Below are 25,499 nucleotides of genomic sequence, written 5' to 3' on the forward strand. Positions count from 1 at the left end.
GGCCTAGTGGCAAGAAGCTGCACTGCAATCTCAGAGGTACAAGGTTCAAATCCACCAGATGCTCTGCTGGAGAAGGAGGAACAATCTCCTCCTGTATCAGTCAGATCTGATTTGATGGTACACACAAAAAATAAGGAAATAAAATAAAATTGAAAAAAAACAGAACTAAAAAGCAAAGCTGCATAATGACATAAGAAGATCAAAGAATGCCATCTTTGAATGACGGTGTGGGTGAAGAATACCATGTACTGCCAGAACCACCAAATATGTCTTAGAAGAGGTGGTCAGAAGGCTCCTCAAATGCAAGGATGGTGAGACTTCATTTCAAACCCTTTGCATGTGTGATCAGAATGGGCCAGACCCTGGAGAAAGACATCATGCTTGGTAATGTTGAGGATCAGAGATGAAAAGGGATGATCCTCCAGGGAGCGCTGGTGGCCTAGTGGCAAGATGCTGCACTGCAATCCCAGAGGTACATGGTTCAAATCCACCAGATGCTCTGCTGGAGAAGGAGGTTCAATCTCCTCCTATACCAGTCAGATCTGGTAAAATCACGTAAAAATAATACAATTTAAAAAAATGTTAAAAAAAAGGGATGACCCTCAACAAGATGGGTTGACACAGTGGCTGCAACAGCTGTGAAGAAGGTGCAGGCTCAGGTATTGTGTTCTGTTGTACATGGAGTCACTATTGGAACCTACCCAATGGCATTTAACAACAATATAGAATTATATGAAGTATTTTATCTCAAATTCTGAGAAACTCTCCATGTCAACTGAGGCTTTTGTGTACTTGATTATTTTTGTATTATTAAGTTCTATAAACTAAAATTCATTCATTTTTACTTAAAATATTTTCAATATGATTCTAATTCTATAAAATTATTTTATCTAGCTAGCCTAATGTTATGATAATTATTGCTGGGTGGTGAGATTTGGAGTAATATTTTGCTGGCTTTATTCTTTGCTACATTGTTTGAATTCCTTTAAAAAAAGCATGTGTTAATTTTACAAACATAATTCACTGTGTGTATAAAGAGGTAGACACAGAACCAGAGAATGATAATAACAATAGCATTGAGTGCTTATGATTTCTCAGGCATTGTTTCCAAACTCTTTCTTTGTATTAGGGTGAATCTTAGGAAATGGCTGATATTTGAATGTTCTTGACCTACAAAAAAGCAATTTCATTACTTTCTTTAATGCTTGAAAAACCCTAGAGATGGAGGTGGAGAGCCAAAGTTGTTAGAAGCAGAAAGAGAAACTGAAGTGCCGTTCTTCCTCTCAGAGTCCCCTGCGTCCTCAGCCTGGGTCCTCTGGCCTTGTCACCCTCCAGGTCAGGGTACACACACCATGGTCTCACCGCGCCGAAAGAGGGAACATCAGCCATAACGCAAGTGCTGATGGTAGGAAGGTAGGACACATGGCCGTGTGACTGACTTTACATGAATCCTTTCCACACCCCACCACAAGGCATTGAAGCAGGACACACTCAACAGTTTCATGTTTATTTTCAGAAAGTGATGGAGACAAAAGAAACACATCCAGACATCACTCTCTGTACAATAAATAGCCACCCCTATTAAAAAAAAATTTTAAAAAAGTAAAAGCACGCACATCTACAACCAACACAAATAAGACCTTATTTCTTGGGCTGTGCACCATCTCCCACATCCGGGACCCTTCCCCTGAACCCCATTTCTCAGAGTTAGGCGGTGGGAGGCAGGCCAATGGTCCTAAGTCACCTGAGTCTTCTCCCTGACCCTGGCCAGCCAGACTGTTAGAAAATCCATGAATATTTCTTTTCAGATCAGGGATTAGCACACACTCCTGGAAGTCACTTTACAGCCAAAGAGAGGTGAAAGTCCAGTCCCCAGCCTCTCCCACCTGAGCCATCCATCCCGTCAGAAGGAAGGATGTTCCGCTTGTCCAAGACTTGGTTCTTCTGTTTTCTCTCGTCCGGGTGGGAAGCAAAAGCTAGCAGCAGCACCAAGTAAATGACTGTAGGTTGGGCAGAGTTAGGAGCAGGGATGCCCACTCACAGGTCAAGGGTCAGGAAGCAGCAAGTGAGCCCCAGAATCCCCCTTGAATCCTTTCTTACCCAACCACCTACTATATGGAGAGGGGACAGAGGGAGCTGGGGGCCTCTCGGCCTCAGTCTCTTTCTTAGTTGGTGTCCTCCAGCCTACCATCACTACCCCTTTGACCACGTCACCCGTTCAATTGGGAAAATAGTTATAAAACTGGCTTTCAGCTTCCTTATCAAAAGGAGAAGGGGCCGCAGCAGGAGAGGAGCTGTCACCACTGGAAGGGTAGGGGGACACGCGCCTCCTCTTAGAGTCTCCTTCACCCAGCCCCGAGTCACTGGATTCTGGCCGAATGGAGGTGATCTCAGTCCACACTGATGGGGTGCCTTGGTCTTCCAGCCCTCGGCCCTCCAAGCTGCCCGTGCCAGGTTCCATGGGCAGAGTTCTCATAGGGCGGAACCAGCTGGCCGGGCCCATCTTCGGGGGGTACTGTGGAGCCACAGGCCAGGAAGTGCCAGGTGCCAGGACCTCCTGACTGCGGTAGTAGGGTAAGTTGGGCGCAGGGGCAGAGGGCAGGAATGCAGGCTTCATGCTGACTGCTCGGAATTCCGCCTCATAGCTGTGGTCCCGGGGACCCCCGAGCCAGTAAGGCTGGGGAACCACGTCCTTGGCCTGACCAGGTAGGTCGGGGTAAAACCGGCTGGGAACAGGATACTGGTTGGGTAGGAGAGGAGAGTAGTGTTCTCCCCCAAATAATTGACAGTTGGGTCCAGGTGGGGAGGGAACATTGGTGTCCACAGATGCGTACATCCTAGAGAAATAGAGGCAAGAAAAACGGGGGTCAAGGCAGAGCCGGCCTGCTATAGGCTTACCTGTTGCCTGTCCCTTCCTTGACCCACCTACCTGGTCAGCCTACCCTCTAGCACCCATCTCAGCCCATAGGAGCAAAGGAAGCCAACGCTGGAGCTAGGGCAGGAACCCAGCACATAACTGAGGTCCCCATCTCAAGAGAGATCAAGAGAAAGTCTCTCCAAAGGTGCATTGAACCCCGCGGTACTTACGACTCAAAGTTCTCCCGGAATCCTTTGGCAAAAGGGTTGTTATCAATTTTCAGCTGAGTGATCTAGAATGAGGAGAAAGAGAGTAGATTGGGTCCTGAAACTGTGGTCCCCTTTCCATCCTCTTCCCAGCTCTGGCCACGCCCCGGAAGCCCTCACCTCAGCATTCTGGTAGGCAGTCACAGCGATAAACTGGGTTTCTTGGAAAGTAAAGATATGGGTGTTGGAGGCGCTGCAGGCCGCCTCAGGCTCACTGTCATTCACCTCCACAATGTGCAGCCGGGGCTGGTACTTGTGTAGGGACTGAAGGACGATCATCTGAAAGGAGAGCAAGCTGGTAGCTGGGAGTGCAGACTGTAGACATCACCACAGTCCTGGCTCCCACGGCAAGGCCGGAAAGCATCCTGTGGCAAGTTGTCTATCCCCTTGTCCTACCACCCACATGCCTTCTGCTAGACCTTCCAACTCCAGAGACTCACTGGGACACCAGTTCTATCATATCTATTGTGAATGGAGTAACAGCACAAACAGGGGCTTTTTTGGGGGGTTTCGTTTTAGGGATAAGGGGACTCTGTGACAAAGCCCCCAGGATGGCTTGGCTTGTGTCTGCCTAAGGCCATCTATCTCTCTGAGATGTAGCTTTCTTCTACCTCATCCCTCCTTCAGGAGAGGCTCCGGGTGTGAGGTCTTACCTGAGTCACATTGTTGGAGGCTCCTTTGTTGTTTGTGAGCTTTAATTTCCCAAATGAAACTTCTTGGCGCATCCAGTGGGCTCCAGTGTTCGGGGAATCAGGGTGGATGTATAGTCGGTTTCCTGTGGACAGGTAGCCTCTTTGGCATGCAGCCCCAGGACCAGACCCCTGGTGGGACGTGGGGCTTTGCCTGTTCTTGATGTTATCAGGGGATGTCAAGAAGGTTGCAGGGAAGGACTGGAGGGGGCTGGAGTGTGGAGAACAGGTGCAGGCAGAAGGCAGGTGTTGTGGGCTTAATTGCAACCTTCTAAAAAATACTCTGAGATCCTGTGTCTATGAACGTGACCTTATTTGGAAATAAGGTCTTTGCAGATGTAATCAAGATAAGATGAGGTCACACTAGGTTGGGGCTGGGTCTGATCTACTTGCCGGTTCCCCATGTGATGGCCAAGGCTAAGATGGACCACAAGCCAAGGATTGCCAAGGGCAGCCAAGAGCCTCCAGAGGCAAGAAAGAGGCAAGATAGGAGCCTCCCTAGAGCTCTGGAAGCATGGCTGTGACAAACCCAGACCCCAGACAAACTTCATAACCATGAGACAACACATTTCTGTTGTTTTAAGCCATTCAAGGGTGTGCTAATTTGCTACAGCAGCCCTAGGAATTAATACAGCAGGCTCGAGCAAAGCAGAAAAGAGACAAGAAACCAAAAGGAGAAGGAGGAATCAGGTAAGATGAAATGGTGAGAGGTGGAATAGGGAATTAAGTTCCCGGTGTCAGGGAGTTCTGGAGGTGAAAGGAGCTAAACTAAAGGTGGTGCCTCCAGCAGTTCGAATTCACCACTGAGTCCTTGGGGAAAAGATGGACAATCTCTCCCCACGCAGTCTATAGAAAGAAACGCACCCCTCTGGAAGGTCAGCTGTGAGTTGGTTCTTTCTGCTCTTTGGGTTTTGAGTCAGGGTTGGGGGGAGGTCCTCTTGGATCCACCAGGGGGCGCCCCTGTCTTGCAAAACCAAAGCTCCCTCCCTGCTCCTGAGTCCCCTTACCTGGCATGCTGCCCTCGGCCTTTCCGCACTGCACCCACTTGCCACTCTGATACCGCCAGTGGTGCTGGTCCACCAAGACCACGTCCACAAACATCCGGTAATGGCTGGTGGGCTCCAGCCCGGCCACGGTAAACGACAGGAATGGGAACATCCTCCTGGGGAGAAGAGAGAGACTCACCAATACCTGTCAGCACCCAGCTCCAGCCGCTCGCCAGCGCCAGCTGTAAAATGCTCAGGAAGTTTGCAAGTGAGTTGTCAAACACAGCCTTAATTTAAAAAATCACATTACATAAATTTACAATTAAGTAAGTTCTATTAAAAAACCAAGGTAATAAATACTCAGCAGTCTTTATGTCCTCGCTATTTCGTTATTGTCTACGTTGTTCTTGAGTTTCTGGCGATGGAGTCTGTGTGGTGGAATGATGACTACGGCGAGCCACTGTACATCTCTTCCCAATGACGAAGGGTACCACGTCGGTAGGTTAAGTCAGCTGGTAGAAGTACTTACACCACAGAAATCAGCAAACATTACAAAACTGGGCTATTACATTTTTTTCTCTTTCTTTCAAAGGGCTGGCTAGTAAACACTTAGCAGCAACACACTGTCTTAATTTGTTTTTTAGGAGAGAACAAAGCCATTAGCCAACCCTACAAAGCTACCAGTAGGGCCTCACACCCCGTCTCCTGTCTCCTGGCCTCAGTGCTCTGTCCATCCCCTCCACCACGGCTCTCACTGCTGCCACAGTCAATCCCTTCCCCATCCAGTGTCTGGTGCCTGTAGTGTGGCCTTTCCTAAGCCTTGGCCTTCAGAAGAGTAGATAAACTTCTACTTCCCACATGCCAGAGAGGGCTCTATTGGTACATGCTCATAGATGTCGTTTCTGAGAAAAGTAGAAAACATTATGGGGTAGGGCTCAGCATTAGACCCATGTCCTACATTAGGCCAAAGGAATGGACTACCAGAGAGAGGCATGTCCATGCCAAGACCGTCTCCATCACTTCCATCATCACTCACCTCATTTCCGCCATCATTGTAACCATCACCCATCTGCACAGTCATTGCCGTCACTGTAATCACCTCCATCAGCAACACTACCCCTATCACGACCATAACTGCAACCACCACATCCACTATCATCACCACCATCACAACATCTGCCATCTCCACTATCATCACCATCACAACCACCACTATTGCTACAGCTCCACCTCCATCAGCTATTGTCAGATCCAGGAACTTAGTCCTTCTCTTCTAACTTAGGCAGGGTTTCAGGATGACTGAATCAAACCCTCTTCAGAATCACTTTCCATTCCCTTCCATGTCTCTACTCCTTCTCCTATGAGAAGCACTGTAGAATGAGAATAAATGCTCTGGTCTATATGAGTCAGGAAATCTAAGGTAAGAGGAGACAGAGGTTTGCTCCCACTTTAGAGCAAATATTGTCTCCCAGAATATCCCTAGAAAACTTGGGAATGTCCCCTGGGAGGGTGGTATCCCATTTTTATCTTCCCCACAGTCTGCTGGACTAAGGTCCAGTGACCTTAGACAAGTTCATTTCCAAACCAAACTTCAATTGTTTCACCTACAACTGGAGATTACTCCTGTCCATCTTTCTTCTAAAGCTTGCTTGTTTCAGATGAGACTAAGTTCATGCTTCCTCCATCCCTTATTCTAAACCTTTTCCCAGACTCAGAGTACCCAAAACCTCTGGCCTGAATGAAGGTGAGACCTTGAGAGAGAGGGTTCCAGGTCTTGGATATGAGGAACTTGGCTGGGCCAAGTCAACATGAGAAATCAAAGGGTTAGGACTTGAACAATAGGAGATAAGAGGAGATTTCTGACCCACTTTCACCACCAATTCATTCTATGACCATATGTCACTCAACCATTTCCATATTATAATCTGTTCTTAGTAAAACTTGAAAAAAACATAGGAACAGAAAGGAATAAAACATTTACGGCTCCTTACTTATCTACCAGTCAATCCATCAAAGCAGTCCCTTGAGGTTACAAAATATTCTTTCTAATTTTAAACTTGAAGACACTGAGACTAGAGGAGGTTGGGGGACAGCTCCTTGATAAGAGGGCAGATATGCAGTCCTATGTGTGCAGAGCACATGTTCTGGTCTCTTTTGTCTCATTCTGCTTTGCTATCTAGTAGAGGGAGACATGAGGGCCACGGTGGTTGAGTAGGTAGAACTCTCACCTTTCATGCAGAAGAGCCAGGTTTGATTCTCAACCACTCACCTCAAGCATAACCACCTGTCAGTGAAGGCTTAAATGTGACTGTGATATTGACAAAGTTTGAGTAGAGTTTCCAGACTGTTACACTCTAGGAAGAAAGATCTGGATATCTACTTACAAAAAATCAGCTGGGGGTGGGGGGCAGGGATCAGTCAATGAAAGCTCTACAGATCACAGGGACGTGATCCCATCGAGCAAGGGTCTCTGTGAGGCAGGGCTAACCGTAGCAGGCGGAAATGAAGGAGACACAGGAAGAGGGGAGAGGAAAGAGAGAAAAGGGAGGTCTCAATTTTATCCTAAAAGTCTAGACATCCCACCAGCTAGAATCTCAAAATAGCCCCTGTTTTACATAACAGTTTGCTGAGAAGGAGCAGGGAGTGGAGATGGGTATGGTGCCCAACTAAACCCCCCAAAACAACCTTCACAGGGTCATTGTCCAAGACCTCAAATCCCCTGTTTGCTGTCCCTAAGGATCAACCTTCCTTGGGAAGACTCCCAAGTTCATCACGCCCCTCCCCAATCCTGAAGGCCTGGACAAGTGCACATCACCATCGATAAGTGAGTCCAAATTAAAATAACAAGGAGATCAGGTTTTATCATTCATACTGGCAAAATGTTTAAAGACTGGTAATACTGAACACTAAGGAAGGAGGCAGAGTGGCACAAGTGTGAAATCTGCTGCCACCCTAAAAGCTGGCAGTTTGAACACACCCAGCAGCTCTGCAGAAGCGAAGGCCTGGTGATGTGCTTCCGTAAAGGCCGCTGCTGCTGGTGCCGTCCGGGCAATTTTGACTCGCACAGTTTTGTGTCAGAGTAGAGAGGGTGTAATCAGGCTGTTCCTTGAAGGCAAGGATTCTGAGTCTTCATCTGACATACTTTGGGCATGTTGCAAGAAGAGATCAGTCCTTGGAGAGGGATGTCGTGCTTGGAAGGGTGGAGGGACAGTGCAAGAGAGGAAGACCCTTGATAAGATGAAGTGATTCGGTGACTAGGGTAATGAGGGTAGGTGTGTCAGAGACAATAAGGTTGGCTCAGGACAGAGCAGGGTTCAGGACTATTATCATAGGGTACATGAGTCGCAAGTGACATGTAACATGTAACAACAACAACAACAATTTTATTTATTTATATGCATAACTTTTTTCTTTTTAAAAACTCCATTTTATAGTGATTTGGTGAGAATTTACATACTAAGTTAGTTTTCCATAACTCACACATTTAGTTTTGGGACCTTGGCTGCCAACCCCACGAATGGAGCCATGCTCTTCACACTTCTTCCCTGTGTCTACCATTTCCATTTGCTCTTCTTCTACTTCTGAGTCTTAGTCCTGGACAAATGCTGTACTTCAGAGGGTAAGATGTTCTAGGGAGTGAGTACATGCGTCCTTGATGTTACGTTCCCCTTATATTGCTGTTGTGTGCTCACTGAGTCAGAATTGACCCTCCAACAGGTTTTCAGAGGCTGTAAATCACACAGAAGAATCACACCAGACATCACCCATCTTTCTCCCATGGAGTGGCTGGTGGATTCAAATCTCATGCCTTCAGGTTGGGCCTTTGGGGTGGCAGCACAATGCCTTACCCATTAGACCACTAGATCTCTCTGTTCACCCTATATAATATTCTGTGTACTCTTTGATTGAGAGTTGAGACATTGGAGTGGTTTACAGAGTTAAAGGGTGACTGAAAGTCATGTCTCAGAAGTTCTTCGGGTCTCGACCAGATCAGTAAGCCTGACGTTTTGACTGTTATTTTGAGTTTTGCTCTGCTACAGGATCTCTTTTAGAGTGGTCAGCAGCAGTAGCTAGGCACCATCCAGTTTTTCTGGCCTCAGGGTCATAGAAGCTGAGGGTCAAGTGGTCCATGAGTCCTCTGAACTGATTAGTCCCATGTGTATTTTATTTTCTTCACTCTTCTTGGCTCCGAATGGGAACAGACCAATAACTGCACCTCGGATGACAGGGGTGTGATCTTTACGGAAGTCTATCACTAACACTTGATCTTTCCCCTGGAGCCACCAAGTAGATTCGAACTGACAACCTCAGTTAGCCGCTGAGCACTTGTGCCAGCAGGGTTCCTTCCGTGAAGACTGTAGCCAAAACACCCTATGGACCAGGTCTGCTTTGTCATGCATGGGGTCACCATCGATGGGTGAGGGGACAGGGCAACCCACAGTGAAGCTATGAGCCATGGTCTTCTCATGCACGGTTGGTGGAGTTCTACGTAAATTGGTACCATCTTTCAGGAGGCTGTTCGGGCAATGCGATGTACAATCCAAATGTGAAAAATGCTTGGGCATTAAGGGATTTCCTTCTCCTACCAACCTCAGACTCACTCAATAGAAATCAGATGGCTACTGGCAAATGGCCAAACAAAAAGTAAAGCTGATATCACCTGCCCCATGAGAAATGAAGCCAGTCTGCCCTGATAAGAGGCAGGCTTGGGCTATTTTTTTTTAAAGGCTTAAGGGGAGCTCTGGTGGTCTAATGGCAAGGAGCTGCAACTACAATCACAGAGGCTCACGGTTCAAATCCACCAGATGCACTGCCGGGGAAGGAAGGACAATCTCCTCCTGTACAAGTCAGATCTGATTTGATGGTACACTCACACAAAAATAATAAAATTTTAAAAAAAATTAAAAAAAAGGTTTACAAAGTTCTTAGAGTTGGAATGTGGCAAAAACACTAGTAGCTGTGAGGCCATCAAGGACCCTGTGAGGCTGAATGGTTGTTTCATCACCACCACCATCACAAGCACATATACAAAAGCAAATTGAGCTATTTAGCAACAGAGCTACCCTAAGTTATCTTAATTATAATGATCAACCAATCACACCCAGAAAAGTGGGGGTTGCCAGCAATTAATACACTCGCACACACCCACATACAAGGAGAAACGGGCCTCTTTCTTCCTCTACTGAGAACGTCTACCATCAACCAGTAAACACTCAGCAGCACATTCACAACACACATACACAGCCACACAAAAACACCAGCACACATCTGTGTCAGACTGGATTCTCCAAAAACACACCAGCTTAAAGATATGAAAAGTCTCTGCTTGGTTCAAAACTATAGTTTCCGTCTCAATCTCCCTCTCCTGGCCCCATCTGAGCTGCCTCAATTAGTGTTTGAACCCACGAACCTCAAAAGCTCCCCACCCCACTCTCTTTCTGAATACGTGACTATGTCACTTGTCCAGCCGCGGAATGGGTTGAGGGTGGGTGGGAAAAGAAGAATCTGGGAGGGAGTGAGTCAGCCCAAGGCGAAAGGCTGTGGAGCTGTGGGTGGGTCTTGATGGAAGGATTTTTCAAAAGGGAAGGTCAGGGGTGTTGCGATGGTGACTGGGAGCTCACTGAAACCCACAGAGGGAGACGCTAGTCCATCATGGAGTAAAACTGAGGGGAGCTTTTCTCTGCACCCAGTTCTTCCTTTTTAGAAGCACAGAAGATGAGGAAATGATCACTAACTTCTCCGATCCCTGGAGCTTAACTTGAGAACGTACCAGGTGATTTGGGGCTGGTGAGGCTAGACTGAGGGCAATATACCCCCCACCTCAGTGGGGGGCCCTGAAACTCAATGCCATGGGGTTCACCCCTTCTCACAGGGATACCAAGATACCAAAGTATCCCCTCTCACTAAACTCATGGTTGTCTAGTCAGAACTGATTCATAGCTGACCCTCCAGCAGGTTTTGAGAGAGATGGCCTCTGTTTCTCCTGCAGAGCTGCTGGTGGATTTGAACTGGCCGAAAGGCACTGACTTTGGGTTAGCAGCGCAACTCCCCGAGGACTATGCCCTCAGAACTCCTGAAAGTAGCCCCTCAGGGCAGATTTGAAAAAGTAATGGCTGTAAAATACACAAACACATAGATTAAGCCATCAGGGAAACTTGTTTGGTATTTAGTGACTTCTGATGAATTTTTATCAAGTGTGATAATATTATGATTTCTTGGGAACTCTGGTGGCATAATCCTTAAAAGCTAATTTGATGGCTAAGACTCTGGCGATTAAAATCCACCAAAAGTTTCGAGAAAAGACAGACAAATTACAGTCTTGGAAACTCTGAGGGTCAGCTGTGAGTTGGTTCCAACTCAGGGCAATGAGTTATTATATTATATTTTTAAAAATTACAAAATTACTTTTGAAGATGCTTAGAGAGGTATTTAAGACAGTATTAATATACTGTCTATGATTCACTTACTAAATACTTATTGTTGTTGACTGCCTTCGAGTTGAGCACGACTATTACATTACTATATTTACAATATTACTAATGTAGTCTCAGACCGAAGAGGTGGAAGTGGGTTCAGAAAAAAGAAACAAAACTGGACGTTGACAATTGTTGTCAGCGGTGATGAGGACACGAAGGTACGTCATATTTTTCTCTCCACATTTTCTATGTTTGAAACCTTTCATAATAAAAAACTGTATGTGTGTGGATCCAAAAGAAAGACGATCGAACTTTCTAGAGAGGATTATTCAGCAGGAATATCTGAAGGAGAGGAAGCCTTAGAGGTTGGGCTAGTGATGTACATTTAGAAACTCACACCTCTGAAGTACATCCCTAAACAGTCCACAGACAGACAGGCAGGCAGCTGGCCCAGCCTGGCCACATCTGTGATGTTCAGCCTGATGTCTGCTCCCATCCGATAGGGCAGAAGGGGCAAAGGCCTGGCTATGCGTGTGGGGACCTTCAGTCAGGCTCCAGGATGGGAGGCCCTAAAGAAAGCCTCACAACCACACCATAGAGTAGTGGGTTAAGGTGTCTGAGTCCCCATTGGCTGTGTGACCCTGCGCAAACTGCTACATATCCCTACACCTCAATGTTCTCAGTTGTAAAACGGGCAGACTGACTGCTCTACCCAAAGCTCAGAGCAATAATGGAAGTGAAAGCACTCTGAATGCATCGAGGCCTTCAAGGGGTGACTGTTTTTACTAGTGGCCATAGTGTGGGGGGTGAGGGGAGAACAGGAGGAAGAGACCCAGGCAGATACTCTCTGGACTCTGGTGTCAGCCCTGCCACCACTGGTCATGCTATGGAGCCTTAGAAGTTTCTTGCCATTTCTAGGCCTGCTTCCTTGTCTGTGCAGTTACAGGTTGATGAGATCTTCTGGGTCTTGGCCAGGCCAGTTCAGACCCACTGGGACCAGAAGTGCTTCCAGAAGGAGATTAGGGATGGGAGGAGTGGAAAGGAATTATCAGAAGTTTTAGGAGATGAAGATGAAGACTGAGCCATAAAAGAAGGGGGGGGGGGGGAAATACCAATTACGTTAGGTTCATCCCAGGAAAAGATAAATGGTTCACCAACTTCAAAAAACAAACAAACTGTGCTCAGGGGTCAGACTGTAAATCCAGGTTGCCCCACAGAAATGGTCTGGAGGGAAGATGTCCATGCTGAGCAACAATCCCTGCCCAGCACCACCTCTTCCGTTTCCTTCCACAGGCCTCACACTTGACAGCTCTTCTCCAGTTAGTCAACCCTACTCGTCCTCAGACCCACCATTGTGGACCCATTGATGACACAGCTCCTCCATACAGAGGTTCTTGCTGGTGCTCCCCCACATACGTAAGCCCCCACACAGGCAGGCCCACTCAGGGGGCTGCTTACTAAACAAATACCACACAAGTCACAAGTTTCTTTTTCTTTCCCCACACAGGAGGCTCTATCCAGAAGCAGCACCCTAAGCCCCAAACTTTACCCCTCATGCACTGAGCTCAAGGGACCCCTAAACTGTGGGGACTTACCCTGAGCTAGACTTACACTGAGGATTAGGGGGACAGGGGTGTGAACAGGCTTGGGGGGCAGGCTTCCAAGGGTGGGGTGTGTGGAGCTGGAGGCCAACGGATCCCTTGGATTCTCTTCACCTGCTCAAGTGGACATCTGTGCCTTCCAGATAGAGGGAACCCATGATCCCTTCACATTTTACCTCCCCCAAAACACACACACACACACACACACACACACACACACACACACACACGCATGCGCGACATATGATCTCAAAGTATGACCGGAAAGGAAACTTGGCGACTGCGTCTCCCTGTCACCAAATCCCAGTGTACTCTTCCACCCCAAAGCTGACAAGAACACAACAGCAGCAAAAGGGCCAGAAGAAGCTGGACAAGGGGAGCCCAGGCGATGATCGCCCCTCCTTGCAGACCCTCTCCTCCCTCCATTTCCGCACTGAGGGGCTGAGACAGCCTGCCCTGTCAGACCCAGAACCCAGGCAGAAGACGGTGGGAAGGCGCCCGGGGGACCCCTCTTTTAAACCAAGATGACTTCTCAGCCAGCTCCTGGGCACCTCTCTCTTTCTTACTTCTCTTTTGAATTCTCAGGCTCGATGGAAGGCTGCCCTGGGGGCAAAACAACCCCAGAGCATTCACGTCTGAACTACAAAATCCTTCCCACCTCGGAAAACTTAAGCCAAAACTACAGAGGACGTGAGGACGTTCACAATGTCTAGATAGAAAAGAGAAAGCGCGAAAAAAGTCATTTGTTTGCGAGTCCCGGGCGTCCTGCACTTGGCAGCGACTGGTCCTGGGAGCGCGCACGCACTCACCGGCCCTGCTTGGTGATGATCATCTCTGTCTGGTGCTGGTTGAACTTGGACCACAACAGGTGGTTGTTGAGCGCGACGCGCAGCTTCCCCGACACTTCGAGGCCGGCGGGCACCGCATAGTCTGCGCGCTGCGCCGGGTAGAGACCCGCTCTCGGGTCCGGGGCAGCATAGCCGTCGCCAGGCTGGTAGCTCTCGGCGCCCGCGGGCGGCGGGAAGGGCTCGGCTGTGCCGGGGAAGCCAGTGGTCTGGGGTCGAGTCGGGTAGGCGTAGGTTCCCAGAAAACGGCCAGGCGGAGTGGGCACCAGGGCGCCTCCTGCGAAGGGCGCCCCCAGGTTGCCGCCCCCGCGCCGGTCGGCCGAGTCCTGCGCCGCGGGATCCGGGTAGAAGTAGCGGTTCTGCGGGTCGGCTCCGGGCGCCCGGCCCTCGTCGCTCGCCGGCATGGGCTCAGTGCCCGTCAGCATGTCTCCGCAGCCCGGCTCCACGATGCCCATCCGGGGCGGGCTGGGCACCTTCCCACCGCCGTCGAGGGTGCAGCCGAGTCCTCTTCCACGCGCGCTGGGGGGAGGGGGGGAGGCGAAAGGGTCTGGACGCGGGGTAGGGGCGGGGGCCCCAGGGCGGGGGCCCCACCTCGGACGCCTGGGTCCTGCGCCCGCGTCTGGCAAGCGGGCGGGCTCGCGGCAGCTCCGGTTCCCCCTCCGGCGGACTGCTGTCACTAGTGTCGCGGCGCCTTTGCTGTGGCTTTATGAAGCTCTCCGGGGGGCCCCCCCACCCGGCCACCTCGGCCCCGCCCCGCTCTCCCCGCCCCCTCGTAGCTAACAGTAAGCAAATTCTCCGCAACCAGAGGACCACCACGGGGGACAGTGAGTGCCCGCGCACTCTCTAGTCCGCGCTCCGGGAGTGCCAACCCCTCCACCTGACATGCCAATCCATTTCTTTCCCCTGGACCCTTGGAGAATTCTGCCCATCTCGGAAGATTCAGCTGCAAGATCCCTAGGTGAAGACTCAGGGCACCTGAGAGGCTCTGAGCCTGAAGCGACTCTGGATTTTCATTTGTTTCTTGCTCCCTATGGTGCACCCAGCTCCATGCCAAGTGACTTTGTGTGGTGCATTTGTCCTCCTTGTAGCACCAGAGGTCCAGGTGGACTGTGACCCCATGTATCTTGTCACATAAACCTCTGCGTAGACCTGGAGCCTAGAACCTGCCTGCTGTTCTAGGCAGGACAGCAGTTCTTGAAAGAGGTAATGCTGGGGGCTCTTGACTACTTTTCAGCAGGAAGCGTGTCTTAAAGAGGATTCCATTAGCAGCAACCGGCTTGTAGGACCCTGGGTTTGGTCTGGGCCCACAAAATCAACCCCACCTGTCATGGAAGTCGCCATGGGTTCTGACTAGAAGGGCCTCTGGCTCAGGCCCAGAAGTAGCTCTGCCTGTCATTAAGGTGCCTGTGACCTGGCCAAGTCACTTCCCTTGTCTGCAAGACACCCTTTTCTGTACACGGGAAATACACAGGTCTACTTTTCAGAGGGACTGTGAACTCACGTGAGACGGTGTCTGCGTGCAGCACTTTCCAATCTATAATTATACCTGGATGGAAAAGCTGCTTCGAAGGCTGAAGGCGCAGAGCGGAGTGACAGGAAGGAAACTCGCGCCAGGCTGTGCAGAGCTGCCTCTCGGCGCTGGGACGCCACTGTGCTTTTCTCCTTTTCTGTTAACTATTGTAGTAATACTGCTTTTCTGATGAAAACCACCTTTTATGTTTTCTTCCCCCAAGTGAAAACAGCGTCCTTGGGAGTTTTCCTGTGTATGAAGACAAAACATACAGAAAATATAAGCCATACACAGAAAGTTTATTTTTTTTAAAAAAAGACTGTATAAATCACCCCAAATTCCACCTGTCAGAGGCAAATAGTGTTAATATTTTGGGGATCCCCCTTCCAGACACACTCCCTGTGCACTTTCTGTTTCTGTCTTTTGCACACACACAAATCTGTAATTTTGTATAAACACCACACGTGTTGGTTTGCAGTGCATTTTTTTTTAACTCAAGGTGTCAGGGAATTTTTTTTACATGCCAATATATAAATAAGGATTTACATTTTTAAGAGTGCTTTGAAATCAGATTTGCAATTTTCATCAAATTCAAGGCTCCCCTACCCTTTCTTCATCCCAGCACTTCCCAGTTGTCCTCTGGGGGCTGCCCCATCTTTACATTTCTGTCCCAGCCCAACAGGGTTTTACCCTTAGGGCCCCAGGGGGACTCTCTGCTCCCAACTAGAGCTGAACTGAGAGGCAAGTTGGCAGGTGAAGGTGAGGCTGGGGACCCCAGGAGGCAGGCATGACCCAGGGAGAGTGGTGGGGGGTTGGGAGCAGGGAGTGGTGGGGGTGGAGAGAATCAGAGAATCCAGTGAGGATGGAGACCTGATACATCAAAAAAACAGACACGGGGACAGCCCCCTCCCTGTGCTCTACCCACCATTCCCCAATGCCTTAAGGAAAAGTTTCCCCTGCTGTTCTCAGAGAGGCAGCACTGTTTGATAGAGATGGTGATGCTGAGACCCTTGGCTACTCTTTGGAAAGCATGAGCAGTTTCTCAAAGACTCCCCTGAATGACTGATTTCCTCTGGAGATATGAGGCTGTTGAAAGCTGATTCTTTTGGGACATTTTTGCAAAGTGCTTGACTGTACAAGGCCAAAAGGATTCTTCTTCCTCCCTGCTTCTCGATCTTGTCATTTTCACCCTAATCCTCAGGTGAAGCGGTCTATCCCACTGCCTTTGACTCTTCCCACCAAGTGTCAGGTGGGACTGGGTGCATGGATCTGGCAGACAGGTTGTGCTCTCTATAACCCCGATGGGCTGCTGATAGTTAGGGGTCTTACAGCTGCCTCCTCAACCCCAGCTTCTCATCCCTTCCTCCTTTCAATTGCTTCCACCCAAAAAAGAAAGTGCTGTGAAAAGCGGGGGCTGAGTGGCCCTGGTGTCACCATTGCCAGTCCCGCCCCTCTGCCAGCTTGGGTGAGAAGAAGAACCCTGGCAGTGACACCTCCTCCTCCTGCTGCCACCTCCCTTCCTCCCTGGGCTCCAGGGCTGGAGAGGTGGGAAAGAAGGATAGAGGAGATAAGGCCCCCTGGGATCCCCTCACTTCTCAACTGCTGCCCCACCTGGCTCCCACCTTCATCTCATGAACACACTGAGCTTCCAGAAGCTGGTCTACTGGTGCAAAAGCAAAGAGAAATGGATGACTGACTAGGTGTGCAGGATGAGAGAGACAAGAGCTCCAACAAACAGCAAGTCTATGAGACAGATCAGGAAGCAAACGAAGAGGACTGAATTCACACACTCTGTGGCAAAGCCAAGGCTAGAACTCAGTGATTTTGAAGCCTAGTCTATGCTTTTCCAGGCAGAGTTCTAGCTTTCCCAATTTGAGGAATAATTATAAACAATGAAAAGCCATATGATTAGATAAACTTGGAAAAGAGACAACTGCTCATAACCCGTTATCCTGGGTGCTGGTTCTTGTCACTGTGTCCACTGCATACATTCAAGCCTTCTTTTTATGCCATTTTTCATCAAGACTGAAAGTAAGGGAACGTAGCACCTGATGTCACATAGCACCTGCTTTACTGTGGTTCACACACTGTGCTGGGGAACTGCTACAGTGCAGATTCCTGGGGCCCTATTCAAGGAGTGCTGATTCACAGGTCTGGTGGGCCTGGGAACCTGTATTTTTTAAAGATTCCAGAGAGGCCAGGCAGTACTCTCTCAGGTCCTCACATTTTACTCTTTTCATTTTCCAGAAAAATATACTCTGAACTTGCTAAGCATGGTCTCCTAGGTATAGAAAGATATTTTAATGTCCAAAGTGGAAGTTGAAGGACATTGAAAGATGTTATCAGAGTGTCAGAATCAGACACTCCTCACCCCAGAATCTAACAGAACCCGTGGATCCTCTTCTTCTGTTGTTGAGTATAAGAACCCCAGGGCCTGAAACCTCAGAACACAGGGACACCAGAACACAGATTTCTACCCTTCACAACTCTGGGGAGAGAAGAGAGGACAGGAGACAGTGTGTTGGGGATGAGACATGAAATGAAAGAGAGAGCAGAGGGAGAGCCCTAGGTTACATTTCTGAAAAAGAGGTTCAGAGATGGAGAGGGCCAGGGACCCAGAACATGACTCAGTGAGAAAAGGGAAATGAGGCAAGGCGAGAAGAGAGAGGCTGTGGAGCTGAGAGGCTGGAGCAGGGGGAGGTGGGTGGGTTTTCTTGGGAGGTCTGAGTTGGAGCACCAACTCAAGTGTCTTAATCTCTCTTGGCTTCCTTCTCATTTGTGTTGATATTATTGTTAGATGTCATCAACTCAGAGCAACCCTGTGCACAAGGGATCAAAATGTTGCCTGGTCCTGACCCTCCTCCTGTCACTGCCACCTGTGTCCACTGTAATCGCCACTGTGTCAAGCAGTCTTGTTAAGGGTCTTTCTCTTTTCTACTGATCCTCTACTTGACCAAGTGTGAAGTCCTTCTCCAGGGGCTGGCTCTTCCCAACATGACCAAACATCTAAGACAACGTCTTACTAGTTTGTTTCTAAGAGCATTCTGGCTGTACTTCCAAGACAGATTTGTCTGTTCTTCTGGTAGTCCATGGTGCATTCAATATTCTTCATCAGCTCCCTAATTCAAAGGCCTCGATTCCTTCTCAGGAGATGGAGCGAACAGACCTTCCGCCAGGACTCAGTGGGTCTCAAGTGAGGTGACACATGAGTAAAGACGAAATGGTCTTCCCAAGGCAGGAGCAGAACAGAGCTATAGGCTGGGCCAAACTACCCGTCTTTTCTCCGCTCCAAGCTACCTGCCATCTCCCCTACTGATTCATGATTCACGTCTTGTTCTTGTTATGTTTTTGAGTAGAAACCTACTCAGCGCTGACCCATAGCGGGTTTACAGAGGCTGTAAATCATGTGCTGGAAGACTGCCCATCTTTCTCCTACAGAGCAGCTGAACGGATTTGAACCACATGCCTTTGTGTTGGCACTGCAGCTTCTTACCACTAGGCTACCAGAGCTCCCTAATTCACCCCTTGCTCCCCCATAAAAGACAACTCTTACCCTGCCTCTATCCTCTACTCAAAGCCTTGACCCCAACTTGGAAAAAAGGGCAGAAAGGACAAGCTTTTCTCTTGATCTTTAGAAACTATTCACAGGAGATGTGTGTTCTGAGGCCCAGGATGGGCCAGAACCTGTAACTTCAGGGTCACAAAGCTGAATAAGCCTCGGGCCTTGGCACTAAAATGGTTATCCAGGGGTGGGGGGTGGGGGGCAGAGTCCTCAAAGCCCACTTGTACTGCAGGTGCAGAATTACCAAAACACTGAACTGTGCATCTCTCTCTCTCTCTCACACACACACACACAGAGACAAAGTATCCAGAGCCAGCCTAGGAAAATCCACAGGATCTAGTCCTTGTAACTTCACCCCTTCTGCTGCCCGTTGTCCAGGCTCTTTGAGCTACTTGGGCACCTGACTCTGCCTCCCCCATCCGCCCTGCACCCGCCCAGCTCTAGGCCCAGCCAGTCCTTCAGAGAGCATGGCCGGAACCATCGGATTAACAGCCTGGGGTGGGGGAAGGGGAGTGGCAAACACCTGTAGAGCCCCTTCCCCCCATGACAGCTGCTGGAGCCTCTCAGTCCCCAGAGCCAAGCACCACCAGTGTGACCACAGGACGGAGAGCTCATCCCAAGGTCAAGGGCTCCAGGTTCTCACTCCCAGGTTGGGCCACCCTGCCCCACTCCACATGCCCCAGTGTTAGGCAAACCTTTACCCTTTGACCCCAGGCCATGCATGGGTCACCTCTGCATTTGAGAACTTCTCTGGAATCATCTATTCTCTCTTGGTGCCCAACTATCACCCTGCCCCAGGTCTCCCCGCCAGACCTACACATGCTACACACATCCACATTCACACCCATGTGGCACCTCTGTCACTGTGCTCCCAGGCTAGTGTTCCTGCACCTCCCAGGGATATTAAGACACTGGGTACTTGAGCAACCCTGTGTGGCATGCCAGGGTGTGGATGGGCAAGCCCAAGCTCCAGGGAGGCCCCGGGGGAGAGGTTGCTCCCCCTTCCTAGGGAATCTCAGCAGACAGGCCCTTAATCTCAGGCAGGAAGCAGGGTCTGGTTACCAGGAGTGGAGGGAGGAGGGAATACCTAGGGCTTTGGGTACAGGGAGCTGGAGAAGAAGAGCAGGAAGAAAAAGGCAGAGAGGAAAGCTTAGATGGGGAGGAGACAGTTCAAGGGGTTAACCCCTTCCAAGCCAGGCTTCTCTCAGCACTCCCACCCCATCCTTTTGGAGATGAGCACCTGGCAGTCAGCCACGTAGTCTTCCCCATGAGGTTTCTCCCCATGGCACCACAGCCCCCACCTGCCCCCACTCCCTCCAAGACCTCTTCTGGCTTCCTGGAAGCAGACCTCATCCTTTTGTTTGTCCTATCTTTTAAAGAGTGGTCTCTCTTGCCTTCTGGGGTTCTCTCCTCTGCCTGAGTCTCTGTCTAGCAGTGTCTCACGTCTCTCTAGTTCTCACTGAATCTGTCTAACTGGGGCTAAGCCTCCTCCTGTGCATCTGCTCTGGGCCTTTTTGCTCTGACCTGATCTTTTTGATCTACCTGTTTAGTTATTCAAGGGGAGAAAAGGCCAACTGAGGGGTCTGGCTAGGGATGGATGAAGGGAAGAAGGAAGCGGGAACAAGGGGAGGTGGCAAAGAGGAAGAGTTGAAGAGACAAAGTCCCATTTCTAAATGGTTCCTGAAGCAGCTGGACAGTCAGAAACACCAGGCTGGTGGGCAGGAGATATGGGCGGGTGCAAGAAGAGCCTGTGGTAGCAGAGGTGCACAGAAACGCAAACAGATGAAAGATGGAGAAGATCCAGAACCCATGGAAAGACCAACACAGACCTGAGTTCTAAGCCTGGCTCTGCCTCTAGACCCAATGGCCCTGAACTAGGCCCTTTCTCTCTGCTTCAGATTTCTATTCTATAAAATGGTACATTCGGTAAAGACTTTCCACTCTAAGTCTTTGAGAGAACCGAGGTGACAGAAGATATTCCTAAACCCAGGGCAGGATAATGGTTGTCCCTTTGTGAACATTTAAAGATTTGTCCCTTCCAGCGGCAATATCCTTTGTGATTCAGCACCACTAGGGGTAGGACAGAGGGAAGAGGGGAAGAAGAATGGTTAGCTAGTTCAAGGACTTCCTGCCAAACAGCAGGAGGGTTGGTAGCCCCCCACCTCCTCCGTTTCTCCTCAGAACCATCCAGGCCTACAGTGGGGGCTGCAGGAGGAGAGATGGGGAGAGAGGGGTGCTCAGCAGCTGGGTAATTAGCCACTGCTCTCAGGCCCTGCGGGGAGGGGCCAACTGGACTGCGAGACCAACGCAAAGTGACAGGGGCCGTTTTGACACGTGGTGGAGCTGACGGGGCCCAGGGGGCTGGGGCTTCAGTTTGGGGGGGTGGGAGGAATATTCCCATCAAATGATTAAAAAATAGGTCAGAGGGAAGAAGCCGTCACCAGGTCTGTGGTGAGAACCCTGGGGCTGCAGGCCAAAATGGGGTGGGGAGGAAGAGGCATGTTTGCAGGGGGTAGACAAGCAGGGAGTATGGACAAGAGGGCTGAAGGCCCCTCAGCTGGCCACATGCCTCCTTCAACCCATATCACAGGGACCTGGCAGAGTTCTGCCTGCCTTCTACCTTCTGGTCCTCCTGTTGTTCCACATCCCTCCTCAAAGGTAGAATGTGCAGTTCTTTTCTGCCCACTTAACCTACTCCCAATATTTCAGAAAACCAGATACTATTGCTTCTACCCCTTCCCGCCTTCTCAAGTCTTGCCATGAAACATAGTAGTGGCCTGATAGAAGCACTGCTACGAGTCACACAGCGAGGAGGAAGGAAGCAGGAGGGCCAGGAGCCTGGGACCTAATCATGGTCTCCACGCACTTAAGCAAAAAACAAACCAGTTGCTATCAAGTCAACTTCAACTCACCGTGATACCGTGTGTGTCAGAGCAGAACTGTACTCTATAGGGTTTTCTTGTTGTTGTTGTTGTTGTTGTTGTTGTTGCGTACCCTGGAGTCGGATCTGACCAGCACGGATTGCCTCTCCTCCAGCAGAGTATCTGGTGGATTCGGGATTGCAGCACAGCTTCTAGGCCACCAGAGCTCCCTACTCTATAGGGTTTTCAATGGCTGACTTTTTGGTAGTAGATTGCCAGGCCTTTCTTCCAGGGTGCTTCCAAGTAGATGCAATCTCCAACCTTTTAGTTAGATGCTGAATCCATTAACCATTTGTGCCACCCAGGTACTCCAAGCACTGAATCAAAGGAAGTTTTGACACACTTACTGCAATTGTCAAGGATTTCATTTTACTTGGATCCATAATCAAGACCCGTGGAACAGGGGAGCTCTGGTGGCCTAGTGGCAAGAAGCTGCACTGCAATCCCAGAGGCCTGCAGTTCAAATCCACCAGATGCTCTGCTAGAGAAGGAAATCCCCTCCTGTATTTGATTTGTACATCTGATTTGATGATACACACACACACAAATTAAAAAAAAGAAAACAAAGCAAACAAAAAACAACCCCATGGAACAGTCAAGAAATTAAACAATGTATTGCACTGAGAGAAATCTGCTAAGGTCTACAAAATGCTAACAGAGCAAGGATGTCAGTTTAAAGACTAAGGTTTGTCTAATCTTAGCCATGACATTTCAATTGCTTCATATGTATGTGAAATTTGGACAATGAAAAGGAAGACCAAAGAACTTATGTCTGAACTGTGGAGTTGGTGAAGAATATTGAATATATCATAGACTACCAAAAGAACAAAACAAATCTGTCTTGGAAGAAGTCCAGCCAGAGTGATCCTCAGAGGCAAGGATGGGGAGTTTGCCTCACGTATTCTGAGCATGTTACCATGACAGGTCAGCCTTTTTTTTTAATTTATTATTAATTTCAATGAAAATTTACAGAGACTTTGTATTTTCATTTTATTCATTGTTGCACTTTTCTCCCTTCTCAACCCTCCCCTCTCATATACTACCCTCTTGGAAAAATTAAAAAAAAAATTCTTTCATTGTTTTACAAACCCTCTTCCCAGGTCCACTCCACTATGCAGCCTTCGTTCTAGACTACTCTCATGATAAAAATACCTAATCACATATCCCTTTTAAACAGTTTTCTCCCTCCTCTGTTTCAATGCAGTATACATTATTGAACCCATCTTTTTCAGTCTCCCCCCAACCGCGAGGTCAGTCCTGTTTTACAACAGTGGCACCATGAAATATTTGTCCTTTTGTGACTGAGATATTTCACTCATCATAATGTCCTCCAGGCTCACCCATTTTGACTAATATTTTATGAGTTCCTTGTTTTTCAATGCAGCATAGTATTCCATTGTGTGAATATACCACAGTTTCTCTATCCATTCATTTGTTGATGGGCACTTAGGTTGTTTCCAACTCCTTGCTATTGTGAACAAAGCCACAATAAACATGGGTGTGCATAGACAGGCCAGTCTTTAGCAAAGGATATCATACTTGGAAAAGTAGAGGGTGAGTAAATGAGAAGACTCTCAATGAGATGAATTGACACGGTTACTTCAACAACAGGCTTAAAGCACAGGAGACTGTGAGGATGAAGCAGTCAGGCAAGGTTTCATTCCAGCGCGCACAGGGTCACTGTGAGTCAGGACAACTGGATGGCATAATAATAATGAATATAATATAAAATATAAGATATAAAATAATATATAATATAAAAGATATATAATATCATATCATAAATATAAACATCATATAATATCATATAATATCTAATATCATATAATATATAATAATAATAATGTGGCTTGGAGAGGCTATTCCTTGGAGAAGGACATCATGCTTGGAGAGATGGAGGGTCAGCGAAAGAGAGGAAGACCCTTAGCCAGACTGATTGACAGTGACTGCGGTAATGGCTCGAGTACGTCAAAGGTTGTGAGTATGGCCCAGGACAGGACAGGGTTCAGCTCTGTTGTTCACAGGGTTGTTTGTGTCATACTTGACTCAATAGCTCCTAACAACAATAACAACAACTGCACTGTCTGGTTGTGTCATCTCCTCCTCCCAACCCCTTTAGGTAATTCAGAGTCATCTGCCACCCCATTCATTTAAGGTTGAAAAGTTCTTTGAATTGTCTTCCTACAAACCCTTATATTGCAACCCAGCCCATTTCCTTTTCTGAGATGCCTCAAGTACAAAGAGACATTAGCACATGAACTTGGAAGGGGATGGAGATCTAAGGCCCATACCCTGTTAGTCTGTTCCTCATAAGTGCCCAGCACAGGCAGAAGTCAGGCAATGCACCATCCTCCAGAGCAGAGGGACCAAGCAGAAATCAGGCTCCCAGCAGTGTCATCTCCAGCTGAATAGGCACCTGTGTCTCAGCCACTATAATGGGAGGGCACCCAAGGCCATGCTGACGAGGAAATGGATTGGCTAAGCCTGACCTTGAGTTTAACCCCATTTACCACCCAGACACAGATCCACTCTGACATGTTAGTCTGCAATTTTCCCAGGAGCTTGTTGTCTGCTGTTCACCCCCTTCAGTTACCCAGGAAGTGTCACTAGGCGTCCTGCCAACTTCTGTCCCCAAGACAGCCCTTGGACCTGAGTCTCTAGCCATGGGGGACACGAAGCTAGTGAGGGCTGCCCATCACTGCCTGTCTCCTCATGCCCACTGCCTTTTCTTCCTAATCACTGGTACCAGGATCTGACGCTCTGCCGTGGGGGTAGCGTGGGGTAGAGTGGGTGGAAACAGCTGTGGTCAAGCTGTGAGACTTAATATCTGGATCAGTAGCTGTGAATACAGATCCTGGGTCCATCATCCTTGTATTTCTCTCTCTCATACACACAACCACCCCTAAGGCTCAGGGCCCCAGAAATGAGCTGTGCACCAGGGTGCCTACTACTGTAGACATTGCCAAGTTCAGCTTGTCTTTCATTTCATCCTCTGATTCCCTGTTAACTTGGGGAAAATGGGAATTCTTCCTACTGCTTGGAGTTGGGTTTTTGTATGTTTTGTTGCTTTTGTTTTGTTTTGTTCTTTTTTTAAAAAAAATTATTTTATTATTTTTGTGTGCATGTACCGTCAAATCAGATCTGACTGGTACAGGAGGAGAGTGCCCCTCCTTCCCCGGCAGAGCATCTGGTGGATTCGAACCATGCACCTCTGGGATTGTAGTTGCAGCTTCTTGCCACTAGGCCACCAGAGCTCCCCTTTTTTTTTAAAAAAAAAAAAAAAAGGTGAGATAAGAGAACATCCTGGGGAGAATGAATACTCTGATCCCATCAGACTTCATGATGTTCTTAAGTCAATTAGACAGGGATCATTGATGACCCCTTGTAGAGATGATTAAACTGAGGCATCACAGGGTTAAGTACCTTGTTTAGATCACACAATGATGGACCCTTATGCTTGCACTGTGCTCTTCCCTTGATGTGTGAAGAGGATACTCTCTCGTTACTCCTGTTTCACAGATGGGAAAACTAATGCTCAGAGGAAGGACTCAATTTCTTCAGGTTTTTAGCACTTTTTAACCCTCTCTTTTCATAAGGGGTTCCATCCAACTAAGAAAGAGATTCCCTTCTTTCTAGAGAAAGACTGACCCTAAGGCCCCTCGCAGTCTCCTGGTAAGTCCCCCACTCCTATACTTAAGGAAGTCATTCATGCTGTCCCAGCAGCATCCGACTGTGAAGTCCAGGCCTCTTCTTACGTCTCCTGGTGGCCTTTTCTGTCGGATGACCCTGCAGAATCATCAGCAAATCCCACCTCATTTATAGGGGGAGGGGCAGGAAAGGCAGGAA

The 25,499-nt window shown here is 48.6% G+C and overlaps 1 protein-coding gene across 1 annotated transcript; it reads right to left on the reverse strand.

The window, feature by feature from the left end:
- Positions 1–2,218: 2,218 nt before the first annotated feature.
- Positions 2,219–14,146, reverse strand: TBX21 (T-box 21). Its single transcript, XM_006889358.1, has 6 exons — positions 13,625–14,146; positions 4,820–4,974; positions 3,777–3,898; positions 3,244–3,402; positions 3,088–3,149; positions 2,219–2,837 (listed from the first exon to the last, which is right to left on the reverse strand). The coding sequence occupies exons 1-6, from the start codon at positions 14,113–14,115 to the stop codon at positions 2,219–2,221; spliced, it is 1,608 nt and encodes a 535-aa protein (XP_006889420.1). The 5' UTR covers positions 14,116–14,146.
- Positions 14,147–25,499: the final 11,353 nt, after the last annotated feature.

The sequence above is a fragment of the Elephantulus edwardii genome, unplaced genomic scaffold, assembly GCF_000299155.1.
Source record: "Elephantulus edwardii isolate Elephantulus edwardi_28Jun2011 unplaced genomic scaffold, EleEdw1.0 scaffold00077, whole genome shotgun sequence".
Lineage (NCBI taxonomy): Eukaryota > Metazoa > Chordata > Mammalia > Macroscelidea > Macroscelididae > Elephantulus > Elephantulus edwardii.